The following is a 20,886-nucleotide window of genomic DNA, read 5'->3' as shown; positions in this document are numbered from 1 at the left end:
GAATTGTTCTTGAGTTAAGGATGTTTCTTGTGTATCTAAACATTTTTAATGGTATCTATGTCAGATAGTCCATATCGTCGACAAACCAAAACTCACTAATTACCACCACAAGTTTATAGCCATAGTGAAACGTATTTATACCTGAATAAGGTTGTTTTTTTTTTTTAATAAGGTTGTGTTTAAGTTCTGGTCGTCACCCTGACGATATTCATAGTATATTGTCGTTTTGTGTAGTACCCACAACTCGAGCCTTACTCAAGAGCTTACTGTAGGTACATTTTTCCAAGATTGACCCATATATTCTTTTAATCCAAAAAAATATTATATTTGTAAAACTTTCACATTTCCATAAAAAAAACTTCAAATATATGATATGTCCAATCTCAAGTCTTTCACATTTGTTTTCTCTTTCCACTTTCCACAAATTGTGAATATACTGTTCCCACGTTCTATACATTGTCGTGTTATTATACTGTATAACTTGGCATGTTTGTTGTTACTATTAAGACGACATGTTACTAATCGTCTCCATTTCATTTCTTTATGTATCGGAATCTATGGCGAGAGTTCACATAGGCCTAATAATTGTTGTCACTGCAGCTTGTAAGCCGTCTTACCGTCTAAATATCAGCTAATAATTAATAAAACACAACTAGTATTAAAGTATTTTTATTTATCCATATCCCTCGCAGTGCTCAAATAGTTGTTGACAAATTTATGAAAAACGAGATCATTTCAAAGTCTTCGTTAAAATACTAATTAGACTTTAAACATATTTACAATTATCCTAGTTGTTGAATCTCGATTTCGAAAGGATTACAATGGCACTACTAGAGAAAAGGCTGACTTCCAATGCAAAGCGCTGATATATTCATACGGACTACCCTTACGACTTCGCAAGGTATTAACTAATATTTATAATCCAGAAATTAAAAGCAGTTGTTTAAGTACAGAGCTATCCTAAATTTAATGATTTACATATTGTGGTTTACATACTACGAAGGGCTTTTGCTGATCGTCTCATATGATATTAAATCCTAATTTCTTAAAATTGTGTGGTAAAATTATTAAATAAAACTAATAATTAAGGCAATTTCTGAATGGTCTGACTAGTTGAGATTTTACATTTGGGTGATACAATTACAAGCCCTTCCAAGCCTAAGGTCAGGGAGGCATAAGGGTGCCGTAAAAACTTTAACAATACGTCCTTAAAAGCGATTTTTTTGGCTTCAACATATTAATAGTAACAAGTGAAATAAAGAAATACCAGGAATGATAATTTCATAATGAGGCCGCGTTTCGGTAAGCTCGTATAGTGCCTTCAAACTTCTTTGATTGCCCGTTAAATGCAAATGTCGATATCGATTAATAGTTCGTTTGTATTATTACGGTTACGGGACTTTTCTAAGAATTATAGCTACCTAATAGTACGGTCGGGTGCGTCGTTTGGCGCTGGCCTGGCACCCGAGACGTTGACAGTCCTCTTAAAGCTTCAAGTGTTTACGAGTATAGTCGACGGCAGTCATAGGCGACTCACATTCTAGATGATTGCGTACATTAAGATTATTTTTAAAACATTAAAGAAGTTACATAGTTATAATTATGTTTCTTTACCATCATGATATAAAGTTGAAAAAATTAATGATTAAATACTAACTACATTACTATTAAAATAAGTAAAGAATTGGCAGCAGTTATGGTGTTCTGGTAAGAGACACCCAAACAGTATATTTAGTTTAAAACCCACGTCGAGATCAGCAAAAGCGCGCGTGCGTCGTTTTACAGAACACAAACGTGACATGAGCGAACATGAAACCTCATGCTCGTGACTTTTAATAACTAAGTGTAGGTTCGATTAAAAGTAAATCTCACCCGATACTGCTGCTTTACAAAATGGATTCATCAGGTCAGGGCTCTGAGCGAAAGAATATTAAGTAAATTCACATAATATAATAATAACCAATATTCATAAATGTAATGTTAGGTCCTATCGCATAACGAACTTCACTTTGTCATACAAGTACAAGTTTCTTCATAGAAAAGCAGTTGAAGCAAGTCCTTCAATTGATTTGTAAGTTATAATTTGTTATGCAATACACCCAAGAATTAACTATCACAACTAGTATAAGTAAATTTTAGGTTTGACCACAGCAAATTTACAATTTGTCCAAAAAAATTAAAGCAGAACTATAAGATGGAACATTAGCTTGTCATCTTGAGTATAGAGTTGTCATTTGGATCAAGTTTGGTTACAATGAACTATAATTAATGTTTAACTGTAGGTTAGAGATTGAGGTACACCATTGACAGTCTTTGATTTCAAAATCCCGTTTTCGTAGGACATCACCGTCTCCCGGCCGTTCTCTGTTACCCTGTAGGGACCATAGAAAACATATTAAAAGATATTCTAACATTACCCACGCACCAAGACTACCAAACACATCACATCAGAATATAAATGAAATAATAAAACCGGCCAAGAGCATGTCGGGCCACGCTCAGTGTAGGGTTCCGTACTTCGCTCAGTGTAGGGTTCCGTAGTTACTCTTCCGTCACAATAAGCTAAACTGGAGCTTAAAGTATAGTAAATTGTTAACCAAGGGATGAAACGGTACCTTGCACCCGAATGAAACAAATAGGCAAATTTGCATAATCAGTACCTAATTAAAGTAAGTCTTTTTATAGTTTCTATTTTTCTCCGTGAGCTTCTACGGATTATCGTCTTATCTTTTGTTTAAAAACCGCAAAGGCGCGTGCCACTATGAAAAAATGGTCAAGCCGCATAGGTAGCGTTTATTGAATTACTACTCTATTGAGCACGGAATAAGATTCATTATGAACTAATACAGAATTTTAACAGAATAGCTGTCTGATCTCTATTGGTGCGTCTAAGGTAGGCGACTAAACGCTCTCAAACCAGCTTAACTTGTGACACTGCGATCCGAAACAAAGATACGTATTCGAAGACCTCGCTTGCACTGGTAATGCGAGCGCACGGCTAGCTAGCGCCAAGGAAGCAATGTTATGTTTCTCGAGGAGCAGGTAAAAAACAGGGCCGGATTTTCACACAAATATATTTGAGTGGTTTTACGTTCTTTAATTTAAAGAGATAAAACATAACACTATTTAAATAGTAGGTACACATCTAACAGAACGGGTTTGTGTAATTACAATAATAACGAGATATACTCATTTTTATAATCAACTGTTTAAACAGTTGTTTGCTAATTTTAAACTTTAAACAAGCTAATTTTAAATAAAAAATATTAGTTTTTAAAGACCTTTCCAACGATACCCCACACTCTATGGTTAAAGCGAAAAAAAAAATTCACCCCCACTTTACGTGTAGGGGAGGTACCCTAAAAAAAAATATTTTTTTACATTTTATTGTACGACTTTGTTGGCTTTATTGATTTATATATCCATGCCGAATTTCAGCTTTCTAGCACTAACGACCACGGAGCAAAGCCTCGGACAGACAGACAGACAGACAGGCGGACATGGCGAAACTATAAGGGTTCCTAGTTGACTACGGAACCCTAAAAAGAAATGTGTTTTGGGGAATAAAAACGAAGCGTCGCCCGCGCTGCCTCGCCAGTGCGCCGTGAGCTGACTACACACACACGGACCATATTTAGTTTTTTCCACGATCCGAATACTTTGCAACGAAAGTTTTAAAATATAAAAATATTACACATTGTTTTATTTTCATCCTTAATAAATAAGAAAATACCTTCCTTAAACAAAAATAATTATTCCGGTATCTTCGTTTTATTTATAATCTTACAATAGTACCATAAATCGCCGGCGAACCAAAGGTAATAGTAGTTTATGTGACTGCTACATAATGAAAGGACCACACGAGTCTTTTAATGCCTAATTATGTAGAGTTATATACACTATTTTATCTACACACATATTATAAACTTTCTATGATATATTCACTAAGTAACCCAAATTACAGCCAACATGGGGGCATCATCGTTGCTCTTTTGGCGGAACTCGCGGATATGTGGCGAAATCGCCGGAATATCTTTATCGCTTATTTTAAACGAAACTTTTGCTATACTTCATTTAAAAACAACAAAACAAACTCATTTTATGCTTCAAAGTAATTAAAAGATAAACTTATAGAGTGTGGAATTAAAAGGAGTAAAATCTCTTATGGTTATTGACGAAGTGAAGTGCGCTGTCTATGATGTTTTTTTTTTTAAGTATTCTAGGTATTGTAGCGCCACCTATTTATAACCTAATAAAATTAACCCGAATATGGGCAATCAGGGGACATAATTCGTGTAGTTTTGTAAATTGGTACAATTATACCTTGTGGTGTCCCGATGAACATACTAAAAGTCCTCGAGGGTGGGGGTTGTGCTGACCTTAAAGGTACCTTTTTTCAGACTTTTGCTCATATCTCGAATATCCCTATATCAGCACCCCCCCCTACACCCTCAGCACAACCCCCACCCTCAAGGACTTTTAGTATGTTTATCTGGAGACCTCAAGGTCAAACTATACCAATTTTAAAAACCACGAATTATTTCTCCTTATTTTATTAATTTTCTTGAATTATTAAGGTTTTTTGACGACACTGGTATATGGAGATTGCATTCCTTACCTCCACCTTCCATAGATAACCTGTATGTCAAATGGCGGCAAATGAAAACTTTTTTCACACATGCGTGAAAGTCATGTCACTAGACTCTGGGGCCTATTTTCGTAATGTTCTATACAAACTAACATGCGAGATTTGTCAAAATTGTATGCAATTTAAATTTCATGTCAAACAAAATGGCATCTCGACTAATATTAGAAAAGAGGTCGAATCGAATTGCTTTTTTTTTCCAGAGATGATCGACATTTGAATGTCATTACCAAATCGATTTTGATGTAGTAATGAAGCAATTACAACATTTTCACAGAGAAGAAATGTGTTGTAACAAAACAGTTTATCTTAATGTTGTCCACTATATACGGATTTTTAATGCATCATAGAAGGTTTATGATATGTGTGTAGATAAACGCTTTAAAAAATGCGCGGCGTACTTGGGCGGAAGAACCATCCCGAGAGGAGCTCGTGATCGGCTGGCGGAGCGTGGCAGCGATTTTAACGTATGCGTGCAAAGTATTAAAACTAAAATTATATTGCTATACTTCGTCTGTTCATAAGTTTTAAGACGACACAAAATTTCATAAAAGTAACGAAAGGCAATTAATTATTTTCGAAATGTGTCATATTATTATTATTACCTTTAATAAATGTCCGTAAGTTATGAAAATAAATGTAGTTGATTTCTAGGTTTTTGATAAGAGTGTTTTTTTAATAGGTTTTCATTCGGTCGTCTGAAAAAGTGCCAAATCTGGCACGCGACTTATTTTAGGCAATCATTTGGTTTATTTTATAGTGGCTCATTTAATACCGGCAAGATTTGGAGGAAATTTACATGAGGTTTTTAGGCCTTTTTCGCCTGTTCTAAAAAAAAGGCAAATTTGTCCTCAAATAAAAATAACAATCTCGAAAATTTGTGGCAGGGCTCTAACCGAATGAAGACTAACCGGAACTAAAAATCAAAGATTTTTTTTTGACGCTTATAATGTGAATATTTTTTACAACTCATATGACTCAGAGCGTATAAAAAATAATTACAGGCTGATTATTGGGAGCGTGCACGACTGTCACGCAACCTAGTGTCCGCAAGTCTAGGGGAAAACGTCAATTCACTACATCTTATAAAACTACTCCAAAACTAAAAACTACTGATCGGATTTTCATACGACTTTCATCTATCAATAGAGTGATTCTTGAGGAAGGCTTAAGTATATAACTTGTTAAGGTTTTGTGTAAATTGTTTGAAATATAACGATGTTGTCGGAAAAAATCACGCTGGCTAGGAGCTTTAATCGAAAACGCTGCCTAATCCGTTTGAGCTATAACAACACAATGTATGGTGGGGTTGTTTCTCATTCATAGGTCTACAAAAAGTCCGCGATGTTAAATGTCGATCTTTTAAGGATAACTTACTCTACATATAAAAAACTTCTAGAAAAAGATCACGTAATATGTGGCATTTGCAAAGCTATTTACATGGATACATCATTAACCTTTTCAACGCCAAAGACCACTAAAACGGTCATCGTCTGTCGTGCCCGCGACGCCAATGACCATTAAAAAGGCTATGGCGGACGTTGTCAAAGCGACTTTCCTATTGTCAGTTAAGCTTCATATTCGCTCTTCACCAGTTAACTTTTTGGCGTCCATGGCATTTCTTGACACGTGGGGCAAAGCGTTGAAAAGGTTAACAATTATCAAAATAAATACGTTAGTTATATTAAGCATTTCATACGGCTTACAATGGTCCCTTACACCATACAATTTAAATGAATATTTCAGGAGTAATCGTAAATCAAAGTTTCATTTCGAGCCATATAATTATACGAAATGTTAAAGACGCTATCCGCAGTTAGTTCAAATTTTTACCACCTTATGCGCTGGGATCGCTTTACTTACCCCCACCATGCACTTCGCACGGTACCAATATGTTAGATAAGGATTTAAAAGTACCTATAAATAGCCGGTCCCACAGTTTTACACTACTAACTTGGCACTTTTTCTTTGAAAATAAGGATAAACATTACATTCTTATGAAAATATCTTCTCCACCACAATACTGGTAAGGTAATTAAATATCGCTTATTCAGCATAATAGTCGAAGTATTTCTCAATATTTTGGTGTATAATTTGATATTTCATCTATTACAGTTTTCTTTAACTTCCGATACTTACCCGCCAGTAAACATACAATTTCCGATATCGTGCCGGCACCCCTTAAATGCCAATATGTGTCAGTGCATCTGGAAAGGTACCTAGTCACGACATTTAGTTACCGAGTTACATGAGTTTTTGTGGAAGCTGGGTAGTCAACTACCTCTTTCTAAGATAGGGTATAGGATCGGTCTATAGCAAAATGATTTTTTGAACCAAAAAAAAATACTTAATGTTTTTTTTATAAGAGAACATTCAACTTGCATGACTCTTGTATGAAATAACTATTTATTTTAATTTAATACGTTTGCCATTACTTAGATCAGAGGTGCTGAAGGTGAAGGTGCCGGGGGATGGGGCGGGGAAGGGGAATGTGACGCGACTCGTGCGCCGCGCGCCGTGCGCGATATTAGTCTGCAGTCGGCTGCCGTTGTGTTATATTAAAAAAATCCAATAATTCTATCATTACAGACCTCGACATTACATTTACTTATTTTATTTTGTATTTATATATTTATACTAAAACAAAGTATTTTGATTTAAATAACCATGCCCGGAATATTTCACCAAGCCTATTTCATCGATATCGATACAGAATTGCACTTTCACTAGTTTCACTATCGTGTGTTGTCCATGCTGAGGATAGATTGAGGGAAAATACCGATTAGGTATATTTCTCCTACTAAAACCACACCAAGGTCGCGTCACGAGGTGTATAATAATTAATTTGTTGATTTCGAATTCAGTCAATGAAAAATTGAGCTGTGGTTTGTGATGTTTGACGTTTAATTAGTATTATAATATTGATTGAAAGACTGAAAAATCATAAATTAGGTGCAGTTATGTACACAATTGAGTTATTTTTTCTAGTTTTACTCCATTTATGTAAGATAATGACTTAGCGTGACAAGGTACCCAGTTTAGTAAAATGCTAAACTTTATGTCTTACACGACTAAAACAGAAGTTTTTATAAATAAGAATACATTGATTTCCGCTATAATTATCCTAAATAACATTTTGTTACAGATATTTCTTGCATAATAGGTACTAAAATAGTGATCTACGAGTTTAAGTTACTAAAGTTTAGTAAATGTCGTGACAAGGTACCCTAGTTACGTTTCCATACAAAAGTTTCGACCGAGTCACTAAACTTTATTGTTAAGAAAAACTGCTATAACACCATTTCTATTATACCATTGTGATACACCACGCTCGATACCATTTGATCTTGTGATATAGCATGAATTTACTAATTATTTTGTTGATTTTTAATATTATTAGTGATCTTTTTTGTAATTGTTAAAAATGCGGTAATTATTAAATTTCTTTATGATTATGGAGTTTTCTTTCATTCAATTGGCCCAAAATGCCATAGAATATGTAACTATGATGAGAAACTAACAGTTTTAATTTCATTATTTTATGAATTGGGTATAATTAACACTTTCGTGTTTCTTCCACCCTGGCATGTTCAACCTAAGGAATCAGAATAATTAACATGTATTTTTAGACAATTCACCTTTATTATAATTCTTTAACATCCAAAGATTATGATTATACCCTTCACTATGTAACTTCGAAGTAGAAGTGTGTTTTTTGCCACTATAAACTTTAAATGCAATTTTCTCAACTTGTGCATTTCGGAAGTCGAAAATTCAAAAATTTATATAAAAATAGTGGTTCCACCTACAGTCATCATTCTTTTTTGTATTGATAGCAAATTTAATCTACTTTTTGTAACTATGCATAACTCAATACCTGCAACAAGGTACTTTTCCATGTGCACTGACACATATATTAAATGACTATAATGATAAACACAAGGCCATTTTAAATAAACTCAATTTATTGTAGTTAATTATAGTGTCGTTGTTAAATAAAATTATTGATGTAATTGTATAACATTTCATTAATCAAACTATTCGAGTTTCCATTCGTCTCAAAACTTATGAACAGACTAAGTAGTATGCATTATAAAGTAACGATATAAATAGAAATTAAACCAAAATTCGGACTTTTTCAACTTATGTTTTGTAATTTTTTTAGGGATAGTTTGGTAAGTTACTCACTTTTTAGTAGTAATCTTCTTCCCATTAACGACCCTCGTGGTGGTGGTGGTGCTGCGCATGTTGCCACCGCCCTGGCCCGCCAGCGAGCTGTTGAAGGTGGAGAAGGACGTGAAGGAGTTTCCGTTGGAGGCGCGCGCGAAGAGGTCGTCCAGCCCCACGCCGAACCCGAACGGGCTGAACAGCGACGACGTCAGCGACGTGCTCGCGTGCTGCGGCCCGTGCCCGTGCCCGCGCCGCCCGTGCCCGTGCCGGTGCCCGTGCCCGTTTATCTCTGTTATCAAATATAATTCATTCACCTACTTTTGTTTATACTAAGTGCAATGGAACATAGTGTGTGTGTAGATGGAATACTTAAGGATATTACCTAGGCAAATTCAAAAACAAAATTGTCCCGTGTCCTGAGGTCCTACCGCCAACATCGAAAATAGTTATCTGCCTCTCTATCGCACTTGCATATTCGAGCGGCAGAGAGGCAAATAGAGACCCTCTGTTCCTTAGCCACTTGAGAAAAGTCAAGTGAGATTGTAGAGAAAAACTATATAATTTATAACTACAATAATATACGGTGTTTTTTGAGTCCTTTAATTTCAAAGGTGCATTCCTGAACTTAAATTACGTCACTTTCTCAAAGAAATCGGTATTCTAATTAACTCCATTTTGGACATAATCAATGATTTATTTTAATCTGTGAAGGCCCCTACGCGTATGTATGTACACTTGCCTTAGGGCCTGTTTATACATTGACTAGTCACTAATCAATATGTAAGCATTAGTATAACTTAATACATTTGCTACTAAACGCAAGTACTATCTCGGACGATCGATATACGAAATGGCATAGTTTTCAATTGTTTGGTGGATTAAAATATAATTTCCGTTAACAACGACGCTATTAATTTAATTACTTATTGCGGGAAAAAAATACCATTCCGTTTTCTTAACGCATTCACTGCCAACGTTTTCGTAGAGCTACAGACGCGTAGCCGATTCTAGCGTTTTCCCGCTTTGTAAAGGTAAGCGCCTACGAACAGAGCGCCCGGCGACCGGGTACCCGGCACTCAATGTATTAAATGTACTTGGCCATATCCCGAAGTTAACGGAGTTTAAAATAAAAAACACCGTGTATTAAAAACAATTAATTTTCAGATCATCAGGCCTTGTACATCTTTAAAGATGATTTAAGCAGCATCTATGATCTAGCGACAGCGCCGCTCGTGGCTATACAAACCGATTCTTGAACAAATTTTCAGATAACACATCTATTTTAGGACACATGGGAAGCTATTTTCTTTGTGGAATACTCTTTCATTGTGGAAGTCCAAAACCGAAATGTAACGACAGTACAAATTCCTTTATATGAAAAGCTAAGCTAAAGGGACTCATTAATAAATAGCAAATTCTAGATTTTTGTTTACAAATACATCATGACGTAGAGTTACCGGGAATATTTCCCATACAAATTGGGGACGTGCCAGAAAATGACAGATTATTACGTGAGCACCTACTTATGTCGTGAATGGGCCACTTTGGCAGCCGTTCATTACATACGTACAGTCGGCCACAAATAAATCTACCAGAGTAGCTAACGCACAGTAAAATGTCTTAGCAATGACAACGATAGGACATTTTTGAGCGTTTTACTAGAGTTGTTAGTGAACAACTGAGTAAAATTTTGCGACTAATACAACCGCAAAACGTATCATTTTAATCAGCGTAAGTAAATGTTTTCCACTAAAGCAACAGGAAAGTTCCAATTAATTTGTATTGTTCTATATAACTTGTTTTCGGTACTCAAACGGATTTCCCGACCACAGTGTTCTTTTTGTTCCCAAAATACCCGAATTATAAAATATACCTAGGTAGTTTTTATCATTTGTATCTAATCCGTTTCCTAATATTTAACACGTAAACCATTAAATCGGATACGGTAATTTGCCGGTTGTTTTTTATTCGTATCCCATTTATAGGACAAAGGGCAAAGGTACATACCAGCAAACAGATCGCCGAACGGGGAACCGCCAAAGAACTCTCTGAAGACATCCTCGGGGTCTCGGAATGTGAAGGGGAAGCCGGCCGAGTAGCCGAAGTCGTAGTCGTCGTCGGCGGCCGAGCGCCGCCCGCGGGAGTTGTTCAAGCCCTCTTTGCCGTACTGGTCGTACACTCGCCTCTTCCTTTCTGCAAAAACAAGTTAAACCAGGATGCTAAGCCAACTTGCCAATCGTAAACGCCTCGTAGCGTAGTCAGCACTCTCTATTACTCTTCCATATTAGTGTGACAGTGACAGTTGCGTCCCGTTCGCTATTGGCTCGTTGGCTACGGACCCAGTTTAGAAAGGTATATTTTAACTGTAGAAAAGTATTTTCGCTTTGGACTAACTAGTTAATCTTAGTCTAGTTTAGCTGCCTAACTTTCTTTTTCAAAAGAAATGCGATCTTAGAACTTGTTTGTATACGCCACTTTTTATCATTGAACCAAGCTTGCTAAAGTCATAAACGTAATAAGTTAAAAATAAGCACTAAGCATTTACTTCAGTTTCCTATTTATAAAATAATGTTACATTTATTACGACTTAAAAGCATTATTATTCATGTTATCAATTGATCTTAGGTCTACTATTGTTATTGTGGGTAGCGAAACTATAAAATTACTTAAATTACTACGCTAGTGTGGCTGGCAGACGCTAGTCTGTAAGCTAACGAAGTATTAAACAGCGAACAATTCACCTATAGCTAAATGGGTTACTTCGTTTGGTCTAATATAAAATTATGTAAATATATAGACAAAATGCTAATGTATTAAATAAAAATGACTGTAGTCTATATCAGTTCAGTAAATTTTTATGTGTTATGAATGTTACGATCCTATACCTTCATCTAAATCTGCTGCTGAGCGTTAAGGTAAAATATAGCATCGGCGAGTCGGCAGCGATTGACAGACTCACTTGATGGGAGTGCCTACATTTCATACAAGTCGAATATTTAATTCTACCAAATAATTGGAAACGCCGTCATTAACTACTGACCCTTCAACTAATATGTGTCCAGGAAAGTGATTCATAAAGTGAGCCAATCCACTATCGCTAGTAACAGAGGAGAACATGGTAACATGGAAAATTACGTTATAATGTAAACAAATAAATCATCATAAAACTCACACAGTCACACATCGGGTTAATATTAGTTTAGCATTGAAAAATAACGATCACTCAAAATCATAATTGTTATTGTTTGTAAAAAAAAGTTTAGTACAAAGGTAGAACGTTATTTGTTACAAAATTAGGCTGTACATTATGTTATGAATATTATCACATATTCAAGTTTATTTCCATGAGTTGATAAAGCCCATCAGCCCATGCTGTCCTTTTTTAAAAAGAATACAGCATGAGTGGTGTTACATGGGTACCAACTACCAATGAAAATAAGCCGTTATAAATATTTGAGCAAGTGATTTTTATCAGTGTCATTTAGATAATTGGTTAGAGGCGAGTTTTACTCAGAATAAGCAACATATACATTGTAAGTCCCTATGATAATATTCATAACCCAACTTTTTGGTCTACAATTATCACAAAACCAATCCTATAATACAGGAGAAACTACCAAAGAATCGATGAAAAGGCGTATCTCCGAAAAACCCTTTGAAGCCATAGTGCCGATGGCCATTGACTCCGCTCTTGCTCTGATATCTGTGACTGTGGTGACTGGATCCGCGGGCGTCATACAATTTCCGCTTGTTTTCTACCCAACAACAAAACAAATTTTTACAATACCATAACCATGCGCTTGGCTTGGCTTGTATTTAGGTATGAGCAGTTGAGATATTTTATATTCATTTTATGTGTCCAGTATGTTTTTGTTGTTCGAAAAATTTAGGTATTAAATTAATATTACCAATTTACGAATTATATTTATCATTTTTATACATGCTGCATGAGAGACGTTGTGTCATGTTCATGTGCTAGAGTCAGACAGAGAACTCTGCAGCGATTTTGATATCATAGACTGTGCAAGTGTTATTTTAAAAGTCATCATTTCATATAAGTTTGACGTTTATAATAACACTTGCACAGTCTATGCTATCAAAATCGCTAATGTAGAGTTATCTAGGTCAGACTAACATTTATTTAAGATGTCATAAAGATGGAACAGTATACATAGCAACCCACTGTGGTGCATGTTTAGCACGAATACTCTCCAAACAATAGGGATATTGCCTGTATTTAAAATAAATTTTACCACACCAGCGCGAGGAAGATACTAACTGTAAAACATTACAAATCAAATCCAAATGAACGCTACTAAATATTGATCATTCAAAATCATCACTTAAATGTAAATTCCACCCGCCCAAATGAGGAAACATCTCAAAATTCCCATATAATTACTTTGCCACTCTTGTGGATAAAATGCTACTTTCTCATCAGTTTTTGAAGTATCAAGAGAGCCTTTACCAGCTGGTGTGATGAAAAATAAATTATTTCAAACGATGCACGAGATAAGTCACCAGAAAATTATTAGAAAAACGTAGACAGCAGTTATTTTTTGACACAATTTTCATAAATCGAATAGAAGTAAAAAAGTAGGTGTCTCCAAGAATCGAAATAATCTAACCTAAAATAAAAGGAATTAAAGATTGGCAAACACTTAGTAGGTGTGTATTACTTTTTATGCACATGACATTGTTTTTCTACATAATAATCAAAACTTGCTATACTGCCAAGTTAGCTTTATACATTAGAAAGTGCATTGTGCAAGAGAAATTTACTCAAATTACAATTTAGTTATACCATCAATTGAATACCCAAAGGTGCTTCTAGCCTGAAAAAATATTGTGTACATAAATATCCAAAGTAAGGAATATAAACTATCCTTACCATCTGATAAAACTTCATAGGCCTCGGAAATCTCTTTGAATTTTCGATTTGCCTCGTCCGCATTGTCTGGGTTTTTGTCGGGATGCCATTTCAAGGCTAGTTTCCTGTACCTGTATGAAAAATTGAGTCATTACAATACGAGTTTGAGAACTTGTCACGCTCTTCCGTTATACAGTTAGTTATTATTTACTTACATCCAACCATCGTCTAAATAAAGACAATCCTTATTAATTTAAATAGAACTTTGGCCCAACATGCGTACTCGGCATAAAAAGAAAGTGCCAATAGATACCTACCTAGTAAGAATAAGAACATATTTATTTAGCTTAAAGTAAGCCTTATTCTTTATTCATCTTTATTTAATTAAAAAAAAAAAACTTGGTTGTTTGCTCCAAATTAAAAAATTCTTCATCCATTTATCACATCCATTCATCTTAAAAGAAATTAGTTTCATGTACCTTACTTTTCATAGTACTAAATACCGCCGATCAAAGCTTTTTACAGATGGCGCCACGGCCCCAGTATATATTAACCTGGCAATCCTACGAATTGTTCTTACTCAAATTCTTACTTTTTTTTAAAATTTTATGACCCAGGTGTTAGCTCTTTAAGCCAAATTTCAATGGGACAAAACTACAAAACAGGGGAAACTTATGTTGGCGCCATCTATAAAAAACCGTTGACAGTTGCTAACCCCATTGTAAAGATTGAATTGGGCAGAACTTGATTTGCCTGATGGAGTGTAACTGTAAAGAATACTGCATTTTTTTCTAGAACTGCTAATTGCATAGAAAACTCAATTGACCGTCGAAGATTACCTAACAGTGCTTCACCTTGTCCCATTGATTTAATTGTTATAATAACAAGGTTCCCCTAAAGATCTGTTAGGCCTTTATGAATACACAATTTATTGTATTTTTGATTAAAGCTTTTTAGCATTGAGGTAATAAAGGTGGTTAAAGCAGTAATAAACAAATTTGTTGAATACTTACGCTTTCTTTATTTCAGTTTCTGTGGCAACCTTAGTAACGCCCAAAACCCTGTAGTAGTCCACCATTGCTGGATTCCCTTAAAGGGCCACGGGAGCACCTGGAATAACATACGTACGAGCTTTTAATATAGCCAAAGAAGGAAAAAATATATTGCTTAATGTAAGTGCTAAATGCAAAGCATAGGATATTTGCCTTTTATTTTATATAAATAAGGTATTGATGAAACATGCCTTTTGAAAAGTAATTAATTAGGTGCGTCCACACAGAGCGAACATACACACGTGGCAATTTCCTCGCGCACAAATCCAGATTTTGAACTTTTATTTAATTTCAAAAAAACACCATCAGACAGTACCATTACGGTCTTTATTTTATTCAAAGAACAAATAATCAATCTTTGATTAGCACAGACTTATATTAGCTACGTGGCAACAAGAGATATAAGCTTTAAAAAAAACGCAGTTTTTGTCCACAGGCACATCACATTTTTTTTACCTATGGACGTGGATAACCTACCTATGGACGTGACTGTACCTAGGGACTATAGGTTAAACTACATATTTCTTTTACAACTCTTAATTAACAAGATAAATATAATCATTAGGTAGCTACATAATATGTTGGGCATCTTATAGTACACCTTTGGCTTCTTAGCATTTCAATATTCTCGGTACAACTCTTCAACAAATTCATTGGAGTAGGACGAGTTTCCGCGATCGTCACAGTTAACGGAATCATAATTCAACATGTAACATTTATGACAATGAAACTAGATTCATAGTCAGAATCTATATTGTCTTTGTGAGGTTTTGAGACGCATCTTGTATGGTATCTAGCCTTACAAATAATTTATGTAAGTAAAACTTCATAGATATATTTTTATATACAATAACGCATGACAACTTATTGTCCTCTACGAAATTTTTTATGGTATCATCTGTCTGTTTAGACTTTCTAGATCTAGGTAGTTCTATGTCTGCTTTGTTTGGCAACTTATGTTTTACTAGGAGGCACTGAAATTAAAGAAAACGTTAAGAAGTATTTAATCGTCCACAAGTAAAATCAGCAATGTTGAACCTATGGACAGTCCACAGGTACAAAAATGCTTTTATTTTTAAACCGTTACTGATTATATTTAAATTTAAAACTACCTGCGAAACACAAACCCAAGGAAAACAACGATCAGATATTGAAATTAGATATGTGATAATAAAATCAGTCGTATAAATCACAGAAATTACAAAAAATATGCTGAGAATGCGAGTAAAAAATTACTTTTTAGCACAAAAACTTTTAACAGCAGAAACATATACAATTCTGTTCATTTATAGAAATGGCGTTTAGCTGGTGTAACCATACGAAAAAAATACTTTTCATATATGTACGCGATATTTGTCAATGTTCTGTTGTTCTTCTAATACCGGTGTCCAAATGTACAATCGGTACAATGTACAAGCGGTGGTGGCCGAGTGGATATGACGTCCGACTTTCAATCCGGAGGTCGCGGGTTCAAATCCTGGTTCGTACCAATGAGTTTTTTCGGAACTTATGTACGAAATATCGTTTGATATTTACCACTAGCTTTTCGGTGAAGGAAAACATCGTGAGGAAACCTGCATACATCTGCGAGGAAATTCAAAGGTGTATGTGAAGTCCCCAATCCGCATTGGGCTAGCGTGGGGACTATAGCCTGAGCCCTCTCGCGCATGAGAGGAGGCCTGTGCCCAGCTGTGGGACGTATATAGGCTCAATTATTATTAAATGTACAATCGTCTACAGGTACAGTCAGCGTCAAATACTTTGTAGCAACCAAAGTAGCCAAATAGTTCGGTACACCCTATATTTAGTATGGTGTACCGAACTATTTGGCCACTTTGACTGCTACAAAGTATTTGACGCTGACTGTACAACACTTGCCCCTAAGTATTTAAGTACAAGATAAGTTTTAAAAATATAGTTAATGTATATAAAATAATATTAGATTACATAGTGCCTTTCTCCATATTTGCTGCGCCCAACAGGGTACATAATGTGAGAACATAGAATTAAGATTAGCACCTGTATTTAACCATTATGTGCAATAAATGTATTGAGTATTGAGTATTCCAGATTATATTATGAATGAAGATGGTATAATAATAATATAAAAAAATAAATATAGGGAGAATGTTTGTGTTGTATATGTATATATTGTATATACAAATACTTAAATACATAGAAAACATCCATGACTCAGGAACAAATTTAATATATTTGCTCATCACACAAATAAATGCCCTTACCGGGATTTGAACCCAGGACCATCAGCTTCATAGGCAGGGTCACTACCCACTAGGCCAGACCGGTTGTCAATGTAGACCCCATTTCCGATTTTTTTTTTACATCATTCAGTAGTTTTAATACCTGCTTACTTAAGGGCCTGTTACACTACGTCCAAGTATTGGATAGCTAATTAACAAATTAAAAACCACTTTATCTACCAGTTAAGGTTATTTGAAAATTGTGAAATGCCAACAATTAAGTTGATTTGTCAGATAAGTGGCTAGTAGCTTATTCAGGACTTTACTTGGACATTGTGAAACAGGCCCTAAGACTATGATTTTAGCAGTCCATATATGTTTGAGTTGTATGTCCTAACGGAGCCTTAAAACAGTAAGATCATTATGATGATTTTGGTGTCAATTGTTGTTTTTATTTACACTAATATATGTTCAAACACAAACCATGATCATAGTAGTTGCCTGCTGAAGCGATAAGATGAGCTTTCTTAAAGATTATATGTCATTACTATTGGAAAATATAAAATATAAGTTGACCATATATTAATATAAGTCACTTATTATCTTAGTTGTTTTTTTTTTTAGTAATTTAGACAATATTTTATTTTTAGCTAAGCTTAGACAAAAAAGGCATTAAACTGCAGTGAACATAACTAGTCGAGACCCCACACACAGGCATCTTTGTTGCAATTAGTAATCTAATATAAATGTAAACATCCACCTCACCTCTCCCACAGACACTTAGGTTATATTTATAAATACAACATGGTATTGTGTTCTATCTCACTAAACTTTTTTTCCTAATTACTTAGCTTTAAAACATTGTAGCAACTATGTTACACTGATGAGTCACTTAAAACTAATTAATTTACAATAAGTTGGTACCTTTCAATAAAATTAGTATGAAGATTTAAAAAATGGCATAAATTTTTTGTTTAATTTTTGATGTCTTCAAAAGCAGCTAAATCAAACAATACTGTCACTTTGATGGAGTGCTAAAATGAGAAATATTTACTTTTCTATTGTTTATGGTTGTCATAACATACTGTGCCTGTTGCTTAACTTGCTTAAAACCTATAAGCTTATGAGCTGAGTTCACAATAATGACGATTTGTTTTTTCTGTTTGAAATCTTATGGGCTTTGATTACGGAAGATGGAGATAAGGAATGGAATCTTCATGTAACAAAAAGTGCCATCAAAAAACCTTAAATAGGTGGCACTACAATACCTAGAACACTTGAGCAAAAAAATCGAATCATAGACAGCGCACTTCACTTTGTCAATAACAGGTTCTTAGCTACTCCAGCACTACTCTGGAAAGATTTGGAACTATTATTTATAACTGACAGCTGGACACTTGCAACAGTTCTACCTTAAGAGATTTCACTCCTTTTAATTCCACACTCCATAAAATAGAATGTAGTGAAGTGATTATATGCTCTTTGGATACAAATTGGTTTTGTTCGGAGAAACAGTCCAGCAATAGTTGTATATATGCTATAACTTTACATTCTTATTGCCAACTATATGCAAAGTTAGCATGATCAGAGTCATGTTTGTGATCCCAGTCAGTAATATGGTATAGAAGCAAACATTGCTGCATTCTACAAGTTTGTTGCTCCTGAAATCTACCCTACTCTTTGTACTTTGTTGGTTAGAAAGCTGACTTGGATGGTTTTACGCTGTATTTATATTATAAGCCACACTATGAAATATCATCAGATCTGATATCGGCTTCTCAAAATTTTAAAGTAATTATTTTTGATAAGCACTTTTGCTTATCAAAAAATTTGTAAATTAACTATTTACTATATATTAGTAATAGTTAGTTAAATTAGTTGAAATGAACACTTGTAGCATTCCACCAGACTGTTCTGGTGGAATGCTAGAAGTGTTCATTGCAACTCTTTTTATGTTGATAGTCCATTTGCACTTATCTACATTTAACTCTTTTTATATACTTAATAATTATAAAAAATATTTAAGTACAACACTATCAAAACCCCAAAATTAAGGAATATTATAAAATATGTATAAAGTTGAATGGAAGGTGTTGATGGTAACACTGCAATTGCAAGTGTTACCAAGACAGACAGCTGTAGCTTTAGTGTAGCTTTGTTTGCATGACCTTGGGAAGTAGTGAAAAAACAAATGCACATGAGAAATTACCAACCCTAGATTTGTCATTATTGACTAGCACAATGTTTCTTAATTGCAACATTTAGGAGAATATTTAATTGTCTTAATAAATAAGCAAAGAAAAATATAGCTTATTATTCGATATTATAGTCTTGTCGAATGGTATGATTACATTTCGCTTACCTCATGAGTGCAATGCAACTTCGCCTACCTACACATGGTGCTAATATTACGTTGTAACACTAATATGACACATTGAAATGACTTCTCTCACACACACCTGTTTCGTAATGAGATAAAATAAAATACCTGGGTGAACGTTGATTACGATCCCAGTTTCTTAGGTGTAATAGAAATAGGTACAAACCTTAAAATAACATTGGCTGTTCCGGTGAGTAAATGGGTGCCAACCACGGATACTGCACGATGTTTTCCACCTCACTGAACGGTCTAGAATTTTCACCCCTATTATCACTTAACACGTTACATAGAGGTTAACAGTCCTTTGGAGCTACGAACACGGGATGACACTTGTGTTGCGCCCTACACAACAGAATGAAACGGATGACTGATTTTTTCAATGACACCTTGTGCTCGATCAAATAACAATAACACTACATTTCAAACACTTGGCTCTATTACAATATCGACGGTACGAAATTGATCGCTCACAAAATCGATACAAAATAGATGTGTTTCGGAACAAGTAATAAAACGATAAGACAAAGCATTAGTGATGAAAGAGTCGTTTTTGTAGCCGCGCCGCGCCTAGCTAATGTTTAAAAGACATAACACAATCAAAACGCGCGTTATCTTCCACACTTGACTTCGACTGACGGGACACAAACAACGACGGTGGCGGTTCGTCTCGTCTGCGCCTATTCTGGAAGGGGGACCCGGAGCGCACACGAACAACAACGCTTGCTCGTCGCTCGTTAGCTCGACCGACTGCCCCGCGCGGCGCGGGTTAATAAAAACGAACAATTCAAATCAATGTCGCTCAACGTACCAATATGATGTTACTACCAATTCAGCTGACTAGACTAGAAATCGGGAACGAATGAGATACCTACATTACATTTAGATTAATATGTATGTTACAAGAAAAAATATATTTTATGTATCCTATGTAGGAATAATAAGAATAATTACTAATCGCCACAAAACTACGTTAAAAGTTAAAAATAAAACAATATATATATATGTCAAACAACTTTGTTAGTAGAAAATAGCGCGAAATTCAAACTTTCTATAGGACGATAATCCTTCGCGGACTTCCGGTTCGAGCGCCATCTTGATAGTTAGCCTCGTGATTTTAACTCCTTTGTTTTTTGCTCATTATTATTGTTTTATCTATAGCTTATTATACAGTTAACTAGTGTGGTGGTGTTATATGTCCAGGGAATTAATCTTGTAACCCGTTTAGCCACCGTTTTGCAGTCAACGGCTGGTAGTCCATCTGTTACTTATAAAGTCCAGCTATCGCTTTACAAGAGCTAATAAAATCACCGCACACTGGCTTGTACTAACCGTACAATTTTAGCCGTGTTTAAAGCTCCTAATTCCTTGATACTGGCGAATAGTCCCACTGGACTGAAGCCATAACTTTAAAGGAATGAATGAATGATAACCATTATGATAACTCTTCGCACCTACAGTTTTTAAATTAGCTGCTTTTTCTACTGACAGAAATAGTTTAACAGACTTACATTTCGCGCCCTTTTCAGGGTCAGTATTGAGCTCTATAAAGACTAAACCTTGCAACAAAA

General features: G+C 35.1%; 1 protein-coding gene across 6 annotated transcripts in view; it reads right to left on the bottom strand.

Moving 5' to 3' along the window:
* Nucleotides 1-20,084, bottom strand: part of LOC133521368 (dnaJ homolog subfamily B member 6) — a 31,974-nt gene extending 11,890 nt beyond the window's left edge. Inside the window, exons 1-7 of one of the 6 annotated variants that reach the window (XM_061856296.1) lie at nucleotides 19,485-20,083; nucleotides 14,699-14,795; nucleotides 13,707-13,816; nucleotides 12,433-12,570; nucleotides 10,823-11,008; nucleotides 8,834-9,104; nucleotides 654-2,372 (exon numbers count right to left, since the gene is read on the bottom strand). In XM_061856296.1, coding sequence (XP_061712280.1) covers nucleotides 2,273-2,372; nucleotides 8,834-9,104; nucleotides 10,823-11,008; nucleotides 12,433-12,570; nucleotides 13,707-13,816; nucleotides 14,699-14,763 — 870 coding nt within the window. In that variant the 5' untranslated portion in view covers nucleotides 14,764-14,795; nucleotides 19,485-20,083 and the 3' untranslated portion in view covers nucleotides 654-2,272. Of the gene's footprint in view, nucleotides 1-653; nucleotides 2,373-8,833; nucleotides 9,105-10,822; nucleotides 11,009-12,432; nucleotides 12,571-13,706; nucleotides 13,817-14,698; nucleotides 14,796-17,862; nucleotides 17,888-19,300; nucleotides 19,403-19,426; nucleotides 19,452-19,484 lie in introns of those variants that run through there. The other 5 variants (XM_061856298.1, XM_061856297.1, XM_061856299.1 and 2 more) reach the window with 5 other exon arrangements.
* Nucleotides 20,085-20,886: the final 802 nt, after the last annotated feature.

This window comes from Cydia pomonella, chromosome 9 (genome assembly GCF_033807575.1).
Source record: "Cydia pomonella isolate Wapato2018A chromosome 9, ilCydPomo1, whole genome shotgun sequence".
NCBI lineage: Eukaryota > Metazoa > Arthropoda > Insecta > Lepidoptera > Tortricidae > Cydia > Cydia pomonella.
Note: the sequence above shows the minus strand (reverse complement) of the source record. Positions and strands in the feature narration are given on the sequence as shown.